We start from the raw sequence: 10,930 nt of genomic DNA on the forward strand, positions 1-10,930 counted from the left end.
AATACAGTTAAGTATGGTCATGACCTGGGTAGAAGGGTGAAATCCAGTGTTTGAACTCAGGGGTCCATTTCGTGTTGAGTACATGCTTAATAACTGCTGGGCATTACTGTTGCTGTTTGTCATGGTGGTGTCTCTGCAGAAATAATATAGTTGGCCCTATCGTCCTCCAATAAGTAAATTCTCTCTTCAGAAATTTACAAATGAATCAGAATTATATACAGCTGGTTACCCATTCTCTGCTTCCCTGGGATGCAAGGTTGTTTTAACGTGTGAAAATGCATCAATAGAACAGAATAAATAGAACCACAATAGAATAAAGGATAAAAATTGTCCCATCTCCCATCCAGCATCAATCACCCAATTTCTCACTCTTCCCCCCACCCCAATACTAGATCCCGTTGTTCTGTAATACCAAACCGTCCCTGGTTTTATTTATTCTCTACTGTCATGCCTATTCACCACTACATAATGGATGTAAATGCAAAAAAAAAAAAAAGCATAACTGGGTGCAGTGGCTCACGCCTGTAATGCCAGCACTTTGGGAGGCTAAGGCAGGCAGATTGCCTGAGCTCAGGAGTTCAAGACTAGTCTGGGCAACATGGTGAAACCCTATCTCTACTAAAATACAAAAATTAGCCAGGTGTGGTGGCGTGCTCCTGTAATCACAGCTACTTGGGAGGCTGAGGAATGAGAATTGCTTGAACCCGGGAGGTGGAGGTTGTAGTGAGCCAAGATTGCACCACTGCACTCCATCGTGGGTGATAAGAGTGAGACTCTGTCTCAAAAAGCAAAAAACAACAACAAAAAATTGCTGGCATGCACCTGCAATCCCAGCTACTCAGAAGGCTAAGGCATGAGAATCACTTGAACCCGGAAGGCAGAGGTTGCAATATGAGACGAGGTCCTGCCACCACACTCTAGCCTGGGCAACAGAATGAGACTGTCTAAAAAAAAAAAAAAAAACAGGCTTGGTGGCTCACACCTGTAATCCCAGCACTTTGGGAGACTTGTTGTGGGAGAATTGTTTGAATACAGGAGTTCAAGACCAGCCTAGGCAACATAGTGAAACCCCATCTCTACAAACGAGACAAAATCAGCCAGGCATGGTGGTGCATGCCTGTAGTCCCAGAGACCTGGGAGGCTGAGGTGGGAGGATAGCTCAAGTCAGGGAAGTTGAGGCTGCAGTGAGCCATGATTATGAACACTGCACTCCAGCCTGGGTAACAGAGTGAGACCCTGTCTCAAAAATAATAATAATAGGCCGGGCGCGGTGGCTCACGCCTGTAATCCCTGCACTTTGGGAGGCCGAGGCGGGCGGATCACGAGGTCAGTAGATCGAGACCATCCTGGCTAACACGGTGAAACCCCGTCTCTACTAAAATACAAAAAATTAGCCGGGCGCGGTGGCGGGCGCCTGTAGTCCCAGCTACTCCGGAGGCTGAGGCAGGAGAATGGCGCGAACCCGGGAGGCGGAGCTTGCAGTGAGCCGAGATGGTGCCACTGCACTCCAGCCTGGGCGACAGAGTGAAGACTCCGCCTCAAAAAAAAAAAAAAAAAAAATAATAATAATAATAATAATTCCTGAACAAAATATAAGTAAATCAAATCCAGTAGTATATGAAAAGGATTATACACGATGACCAAGTGGGATGTATCCCAGGAATGTAATATTGGTTTAACGTCTGAAAATGAATTAATGAAATACACCACCTCAATAGAATAAAGAACAAAAACTCTATGATTACCTCAGTAGACACATACAAACATTTGACAAAATTCAACACCCCTCCATGACAGAAAACACTCAACAAATTAGGAACAGAAGGGAATTTCCTCAACCTGGTAAAGGACATCTATGAAAAACTCACAGCTAACATCACACTTAATGGTGAAAGACTGAATATCAGGAAAGAAAGCAAAGGATGTCCACCCAGCATCCTATTCAGCATTGTGCTGAAGATTCTCCCAGGACAGTTACACAAGAAAAAGAAATAAAAGGAATCCAGATTGGAAAGAAAGATCATGTCTGCAGATGATACGATCTTGTCTAAGACCATCCTATTGTCATCTTAAACTATTAGAACTCATAGTTATAAGTATTAGAAGAAATAAATGAGTTTCAGCAAGGATTTAGAATATAATATCAATGTAAGAAAAGCTATTATTTTTCTTTTTTTGAGATAAGGTCCCGCTCTGTTGCCCTGGCTGGAGTGCAGTGGTAAGATCTCAGCTCACTGCAGCCTCAACCACCCAGGCTCAAGCGATCCTCCCACTTCAGCCTCCAGAGTAGCTGAAACCACAAAGAGCTTGCCACCACGCCCGACTAATTTTTAAAATTATTAGTAGAGATGAGGTCTTGCTATGTTGCCCAGGCTGGTCTCAAACTCCCGAGCTCAGTCTCCCAAAGTGCTGGGATTACAGGCATGGGCCACTGTACCCAGCCTCAATTATTTTTCTATGCACTAGCAATGAGCAAACAGGAAATGAAATTAAGAAAACAATTCTATTTTGAAGACATCAAAAATAAAATCCTTTGAAGAAATTTAACAGAAAATGTAGAAAACTCATTGTATTCGTCCGTTTTCATGATGCTAATACAGACACAATCCCTATCAAAATTCTAATGGACTTCTTTGTAGAAATTGGCAAGCTGATCCTGAAATGTATATAGAAATTCAAAAGACCTAGACTAGCAAAAGCAATTTTGACAAAGAATAGCAAAGTTGGAGAACTTGTACTTTCCAATTTCAATATTTACTGCAAATTCCAATTTCAATATTACAGTTATCAGGACTGTGTATTAATGGAATAAAGATAGACATATAGATACATATAATAGAAATAAGAATCCAGGCCAGACAAGGTAGCTCACACCTGTAATCCCGGCACTTTGAGAAGCCAAGGCAGGTAGATCACTTGAGGTCAGGAGTTCAAGACCAGCCTGGTCAACATAGCAAAACCCCATCTCTACTAAAAAAAATATATATATATACAAAAATTAGCCAGGCTTGGTGGTGCAAGCCTTTAATCCCAGCTACTTGGGAGGCTGAGGCAGGAGAATCGCTTGAAGCTGGGAGGTGGAGGTTGCAGTGGGCCGAGATCATGCCACTGCACTCCAGCCGGGGGGACAGAGTGAGACTCCGTCTCAAAAAAAAAAAAAAAAAAAAAAGAGAGAGACAGAATCCAGAAATTAACTCTCACACACACACACACAAATTATTAAAAAACAACAAAAAACAGAAATTAACCCTCACATTTACAGTCAAATGATTTGGATAAGGGTGCTGGGATAATTCAATGGGGAAAGAAGAATCTTCTCAGCAGACGGTGTTGGGATAATTGGACACCCTCATACAAAAGAATGAAGTTGGATCCTGCTGCACACCATGTACAAATATGAACTCAAAATGGATCAAAGACCTACATTTAAGAACTAAAACTATAAAACTCTTAGAAGAAAACATGTATTAGGTTTAAATCTTCATAATCTGAATGGGTCAGTGGGTTCTTAGCTATGCCACTGAAAACATAAGCAACAAAGCAACAATAGATAAACTGGATATCATCAAAATTTAAAACTTTTGTGTTTCAAAGACACCATCACAAATGTGAAAAGACAACTCACAGAATGCGACAATAAATTGTAAATCATTTAATAATAGACTTGTATCTAAAATATATAAAGAACACTTAGAGGCCAGGAGTGGTGGCTCACACCTGCAATCCCAGTACTTTGGGAGACCCAGGTAGGCGGATTGCCTGAGCTCAGGAGTTTGAGACTAGCCTGGGCAACATGGTGAAACTCTGTTTCTACTAAAATACAAGAAATTAGTCAGGCGTAGCAGTGTGCACCTGCCATCCCGGCTACTGGGGAGGCTGAGGCAGGAGAATTGCTTGAACCTGGGAGGTGGAGGTTGCAGTTTGCGGTGACACTGCACTCCAGCCTGGGCAATACAGTGAGACTCCATCTCAAAAAACAAAAACAAAAACAAAAAAAACCATCTCTACAAAAAATACAAAAATTAGCTGGGCCTGGTGGTGTTCACCTGTAGTTCCAGCTACTTAGGAGGCTGAGGTGGGAGAATTGTGTCAGCCCAGGAGGTGAAGGTGGCAGTGAGCCGAGACTGCGTCACTGCACTCCAGCCTGAGTGACAGAGCCAGACCTAGTCTCAAAAAAACAAACAAAAGAAACAAACAAAAAATGTCCCAATATCAATTGTAATTGTTGCACAACTCTGAGTATATTAAAAGTCATTGAATTGTACACTTTAAATGAATGAGTTGTAAGTTATATGAATTATGTCTTAATATAGCTGGTAAAAATAAGAATACACACTCCAGAAACAATGCCTGGGTTTGAAATCTTGCTCCATTGCTGTGACCTTGGGCAAATCATCTCACCTATGCCTGTTTCCTCATCTGCCAAATGGGAAGAATAATAGAACTTACCTCATAGGGTTGTGAGCATCCAATGATCTCATGCTATATAAAATACTAAGCCTGCCACCTGGTAAGTTCCATCATTAACAAAGTGAGCTCCATGAAGGCAAGGGTTGTCTCTGTTTTCCTGATAATTATCTCCAGTGCTTGGACCCTAACAAGCAATGACATAGTTAAAAAATTAATCTGGCCGGCCGCAGTGGCTCATACCTGTAATCCCAGCACTTTAGGAGGCTGAAGAAGACGGATCACCTGAGGTTGGGAGTTTGAGACCAGCCTGAGCAACATGGAGAAACCCCATCTCTACTAAAAAAAATACAAAATTAGCCTGGCATGGTGGTGCATGCCTGTAATCCCAGCTACTCCGGAGGCTGAGGCAGGAGAATCGCTTGAACCTAGGAGGTGGAGGTGGAGCTTGCGTTGAGCCGAGATTGCACCACTGCACTCCAGCCTGGGCAACAGAGCAAGACTCTGTCTCAAACAAACAAACAAACATAAATTAATCCATTTTCCCAGTATCAGTTTCTACTGTTTCAAATAGCTAAATTTCAACTGTTTCTCAACAACTTAAACTTACTACTGTTCCATGATAATCAGAATCCACTGCTTACTTCACCATCACCATATATTTACCTATGACTGACAACCCAAATTGCCCAAAACAGTTGGCGTTGCCTTCATCCTTTGTGACTTACCGAAAGTCGGTTTACTGGATATCTAATATTTTTACCTGCTTAGCATCCATGGCTCTTCAATCTTCCTCTGGGAACTATTCCTTTCCTATTGCATGCTATTTTCATAGGATTGCCTATTAAGATGACTCTTCTGCCTTTTAGCCAAAGATGGGCATGTGACCCCTGCCAGGCTAATAAGACTCTAGCATTTGATTCTTGAGCAGCACGGCACAAGGACCCCAAAAATGGGTCCTTGTTTGTTTGGTTTTTCGTTTTGTTTTATTTGGAGATGGGGTCTCTGCCATGTTGCCTAGCTGGTTTCAAATGTCTGGCCTCAAGCGATCCTCCTGCATCAGCCTCTCAGGTAACTGGGACTACAGGAATGCACCACTGCACCTGGCTTGGGGGCCCATTTGTTTTTATGGTCTAAAAGGCTGTCTGTGTATACTAAGCAGACAGGGAAACACTTGATATTTTGGACAAAGGAAACTCTTACTGGACGCCCAGAAATTGGAGGACAGTTGCAAGCTCAATACAGGTAGGCAGTAACAGTGAAATTAGGTGGGCAGTAGAGAGACACGTGATCACATATTCCTGGGATACCTAAACTATAACTCAAACTATATAAGAGGAAAATTGGCCAGCTTAGACGCATGATGACACTAAAAGTACACACTTATTGTGTGTACACATTGAAGTGTACAGATTAAGTGTACACTTAAAATACTTAGAGAGTGTGAAGTAGTATCTCATTGTGTAGATGATGTGAGAGTAATGGAAATTTAATATTGATTAGAAAATACAGGCCAGGTACTGGAGCTCTATGGAACCAGGAATTTGAAGGAGAGTGAAATCGGGAGAAGCATAGGGAAGAGAGATGGGCTGATAGGAGAGAATATGGGGGTATGGAAAGAAAATGAATTTGGGGGCTGGAGTGAGTTTAATATTGGAGACAGCAGGGATGGGGTGAATGTCAAGGAAGATTGGAGTACAATATTGAGACAATAATCAAGTAGGGGGAACAATGCAATGAATACTGAAATAAGGGGATCAAATGGGGCTGGATATTTAGGAGAATATTGAAGCCAACATTAAGATTGTAGAGGCAATAGGATCTAATAACAGTATAGTCATGGGAATCAGGTGTTGGAATTTGGGGTAGAAAATGGAGGCCCAGACTGGGCACAGTGGCTCATACCTGTAATCCCAGCACTTTAGGAGGCTGAGGCAGGTGGATCACTTGAGGTCAGGAGTTCAATACCAGCCTGGCCAACATGGTGAAATCCTGTCTCTACTAAAAATACAAAAAAAGTTAGCCGGGCGTGGTGGCATATACCTGTAATGCCAGCTACTCGGGAGGCTGAGGCAGGAGAATTGTTTGAACCCAGTAGGCAGAGGTTGCAGTGAGCCAAGATCAGGCCACTGCATTCGAGCCTGGGGCACAGAGTGAGTCTCAGTCTCAAAAAAAAAAAAAAAAAAAATTAGCTGGGCATGGTGGCACGCACCTGTAGTCCCAGCTAATTGGGAGGCTGAGGCATGAGAATCGCTTGAACCTGGGAGGTGGAGGTTGCAGTGAGCTGGCCACTGCACCACAGAGAGAGACCCCATCTCAGGGAAAAAAAAAAAAAAAAAAGAAAACAGAGGCCCAGATTTGTTGGCACAAAAAGGGCCATGATATTGTGGAACAGTGATCGAATGTTGAGGAACAGGGAACTTTGGTTTTGGGAAGAGAGGGACGAGTCTACTGTCAGGAGATTGGCTGAGGAAAGGAAGCTGGGGGATCATATCCTGAGTAGTCCCTGCGGGACTGGATGAGAGATAACAGGGGATGTGTGAAAGGGAGACAATGAGATCAAATGTTTGGAGAGCGCTAGGCTATATGTTGGGAGTCCGTGAGTACTTAATACTAAGAGATAGCAGAAGATCGAATATCCAAGTTTGAAACCTGGAAACCAGTGAGAGATAAATATTGTGGTCCTTTGGAGACAATTTTTTTTTTTTTTTTGAGACGGAGTCTTGCTCAGTCGCCCAGGCTGGAGTACTGGGGTGCGATCTCCGCTCACTGCAAGCTCTGCCTCCCGGGTTCACGCCATTCTTCTGCCTCAGCCTCTCGAGTAGCTGGGACTACAGGCGCCGGTCACCACGCCAGGCTAATTTTTTTTTTTTTTTTTTGTATTTTTAGCAGAGATGGGGTTTCACCATGTTAGCTAGGATGGTTTCAATCTCTTGACCTCGTGATCCACGGCGCCCGGCCTGGAGACGTAATTTTGGGAAATAGTGCCACCGATTGCTGTGGGGAAATTGTTGTAGTAAAGTGTGATTGTAAAGCACAAGCTGACATTGGGGAACACTGGATGTCATACTTGTGGCACTGAAGTGTCCGGGGACAAGATATCAAGGCACAGAGTGATATGGGATTATGGGAAGTCAGAACTGAGAAGTGGCAAGGCCCTGATATTAGAAAACAGGGAATTTGTAAAGACCCACGGGGCAAATTCCAGAGCTTAGCTGGGGGACTGTACTTGGTCTTTGCAAAGGAAGCAAGTGGAGACCAAATACTGAGGGGCAGAGTTAATGCCACAATGGGATAGTGGCTGATCTGCCATAAAAGGACGGTAGACTCGAATACCGGCGTGTTGTGAGGACCGGATGTGGAGAAAGATGCCATCGAAGGGCCTTGTAGCTATTCAGTGGAGGGAGAGGCTACATTTTGGAATACTGGGTCATGGGGTTAAGTCTGTTTTGGAGGGACAGTAGGGAATGCTGTGGAGCAGACTAGGAAGTTGGGCAGGGTCCACTGCAGAGTTGGAAATTAATGGAGAACTGAATATAGAGGAGACTGAAAAAGAGATAATTTATTCCATCAGAGGTATCACAATTACAGATTACAGACATTTGCAAGTAAAGACTATGCAGGGTTACAGCACTGCGTTTTGACATTTAACATTCATGAGTAAACAGAGATGGCCGGTGGGTAAATATCTTGCCAAAGTGGTTTCTGGTATTAAGCCTTTTGAGTCTAAGATGACAAACCCCTAGGGCTCAGGTGGTTTTCCCGCACTAACTCTTGTCAATGACACATCCCTCAGCCCCTTTTGTCTTGGGTGCCACAGCTCCAGAAAGGCTCCGGGCCAGAACGAAGCCATCCTAGAGTCCCCAAGGACAGCCCTCCCGTGGACCCCGGCTAGGGCCCCAGAGTCTCATCCTGAGGAGTGCGCCAGCTCTGGGCCTGCGTCCCAGTGGGGTTTGCAGCCACAGGTCCCGCGAGTCCCGGACACTTCCAGGGCGTGGTCTCCTGGTAAGACAGCTCCTCCGGCTCCTCCAGGCAGCCACAACAAAGTCTAAGGCAGGAAAAACACACAGTCGTGGTCAGCCAGAGCCCCTGGGGGCGCAGCACGAAACCCCGACGAAAGCCACTTACCGAGTCCCGCCCTCCAGCTACGCCTGCGGCGCGGTCTTGTCCTCTCTCGGCCGCGCCAACTCCGGGGCACAGCCGGCTCCTCCTGGGGGCGATGCAGCATCACAGGGCTCCGGCCCAGCCCGGGCCAGGGCGCCGACCCTCCCCGCGGGACCCTCTCTAGAAGGCCGCGGGTCTGAGTCTGGCTCATCCCTTAAAGAATCCAAGGTTGGGCGCACTCTGAGCTCCCCAAACACAAAATGATGGGCTCCCTGCGCGTGCCCCCGCGTCACAGAGTGGTAGGGGTCCAGCGACATTCTCCTAGTTATAAACGGGGTTCAATCACACCCCAGAATTCTAAACGCCCCCACCCCTAACCTGCAGGTGCAAACAGCACCCTTCTTTCATTGCCTGCAGCTACTTTGTACTTTCCTACTGATAGACAAAGATAGTGACAACAAAGAAGGAAAGAAGCATCGAAAGCTACATGAAGGGGGTGTGTTCCAAAACACAAAATGCCGAGCCCTGTTTTCCCTTTCCCTCCCCGCTCGGTCCTGCGCCCACCCCGTCCCGCGCTGGCCACTCAGGCAAGCTGTAAATGGATATAGGTAAAGATGCAGGAGGTGATGGAGAAGGCGATGGCTGCGTAGATGAAGATGGAGAGGTGCGGAAAATGGTCGAGATAGCAGCCTTCGACCAGTGGAGGCGCCTCCTCCTTGGGCTGGGGGCGCGATGCGGCCTTCGGGGGCTGCCCGACGCGGCCCCCCTGCGCCCTCCCGCCCGCGCGCCGACCAGCCTTCTTGCCCGCGGCCGACGCGGACCTGGGCGCACGGGCAGCGGGAGGGTCTTCCGGGGGAGGCTTGTCAAACAGGCCTTCGGACTCGGGGTCCGGGCGAATCTGCTCGGGACCCCAGGGTCTGCGCTGAAAGAGTCCGTCAGCCATGGGCAGGATCGCGGGTAGGTGGGTCAGCTGGGTCTGGGTCGCAGCGCAGTGGGCGGTGGTCTGGGCTGCGGCTGTATTTCTACAGCCCCGGGTGGGGGCGGAGCCAGAGGGGCAGGGGGCCTCTGCAGGGTCCGCCGGGCCTCTCAGCGGAGGCGCAGCTTTGCCTGGCTCCTCCTTCCGCCCCCAGCCTGTTGCAGACGCTGGCTCGCTGGGTTCCAGCTCCCCGGCCGGCGGCTCGGCAGTCTTTGCGCAGCAAGGTTTGTCTCCATGGCAACCAGACTGGCGGCGCAAGGGGGAGGAAGTGCGAGCTTCCTGGGACCCCGGCTGGCTGGGACCCCGGGGCACGAGCAGGCTTGGCACCTAAGAAGCCGAAATGCAACCAGCCAGGCTCTCAGCTGCGTGGGGAGCTTCCTAGGGCATATTTCTCCTTTTAAAAGAAATATTTATTGTGTGGTCTGTTTTAAATTTTTTTTTTTTTTTTTTTTTTTGAGACGGAGTCTCGCTCTGTCGCCCAGACTGGAGTGCAATGGCCGGATCTCAGCTCACTGCAAGCTCCGCCTCCCGGGTTCACGCCATTCTCCTGCCTCAGCCTCCCGAGTAGCTGGGACTACAGGCGCCCGCCACCTCGCCTGGCTAGTTTTTTGTATTATTTAGTAGAGACGGGGTTTCACCGTGTTAGCCAGGATGGTCTCGATCTCCTGACCTCGTGATCCACCCGTCTCGGCCTCCCAAAGTGCTGGGATTACAGGCTTGAGCCACCGCGCCCGGCTCTGTTTTAAATTTTAATCTTAATACGTGAAAAAGCTAACACATCATCTTCGTAGAAAACTGGAAATTGAGAAAACAGTATAGGCAAAATCAGTGTAAAATAAAGCCTCCCACAATCCCAACGTCCAGAGATAATACAGCTAAAGAATTGGTGCCTTTCTCTGCCTTCCTTTTTTTTTTCTTTGTCTCTCCATCTACATCTGTATCTGTACACCTGTTTTCTCTTCTTGCTCTTCACCCACAAAAGCAGGACTCCAGCCTTTTGAGCATCTCACATATGATTAAGAACAAATCCTTCAAAGACCTGCCTCACCTAAGCCCATTTCTCAGACCCACCTGGGGTCTACTCAGGACTCCTTGTCATCCACCAAGCCCTCTCTGGCTTCACGGGTACTGCCACAGGCTGCTGCGCACTAGCATCTCTTGGCGTCTCTGTTGCACCTGAGGCTCCAAGGCCAGATGGTGTTCCCTCCTGGAATGGAGGGAGAACAATCACTTGGGTTTATTTGAGTCCCAGTAGATTGGAGGGGTCTGCTGGCCGGCTTTATTAGTTGCAGCAAATTCAAACTGCATCAGACAACTCCCTGCCTCCTGCAAGTGAAAGGTCGGGGGTGAACCAAGGCCAGGGTGCTGAAACACTGTAACCAGGGTGCTGTCCCTCTCTATCTTACAGCGTTGCCAGCAACTTCTTGCATGGCCAGAGCCTAC

The 10,930-nt window shown here is 47.1% G+C and overlaps 2 protein-coding genes across 2 annotated transcripts; both read right to left on the reverse strand.

Annotated features, from left to right (window-relative positions):
- Positions 1-8,314: 8,314 nt before the first annotated feature.
- Positions 8,315-8,828, reverse strand: LOC105472676 (uncharacterized). The gene is given in 3 exon segments (XM_024790125.2): positions 8,315-8,430; positions 8,433-8,455; positions 8,536-8,828. Coding segments are annotated over 3 exon segments (432 nt in total).
- A 263-nt stretch (positions 8,829-9,091) lies between these two features.
- LOC139355291 (uncharacterized) lies at positions 9,092-9,712 on the reverse strand. The gene has a single exon (XM_071082224.1). It carries the CDS (start codon positions 9,452-9,454, stop codon positions 9,095-9,097), a length of 360 nt encoding a protein of 119 aa, XP_070938325.1. The 5' UTR covers positions 9,455-9,712; the 3' UTR covers positions 9,092-9,094.
- Between the last annotated feature and the right edge of the window lie 1,218 nt (positions 9,713-10,930).

The sequence above is a fragment of the Macaca nemestrina genome, chromosome 17, assembly GCF_043159975.1.
Source record: "Macaca nemestrina isolate mMacNem1 chromosome 17, mMacNem.hap1, whole genome shotgun sequence".
NCBI classification, from domain to species: Eukaryota; Metazoa; Chordata; class Mammalia; order Primates; family Cercopithecidae; genus Macaca; species Macaca nemestrina.

What these genes read in the sequence shown, in the direction of transcription:
- LOC139355291 (XM_071082224.1), bottom strand. Translation starts at nt 9,454, where the DNA reads ATGGCTGACGGACTCTTTCAGCGCAGACCCTGGGGTCCCGAGCAGATT.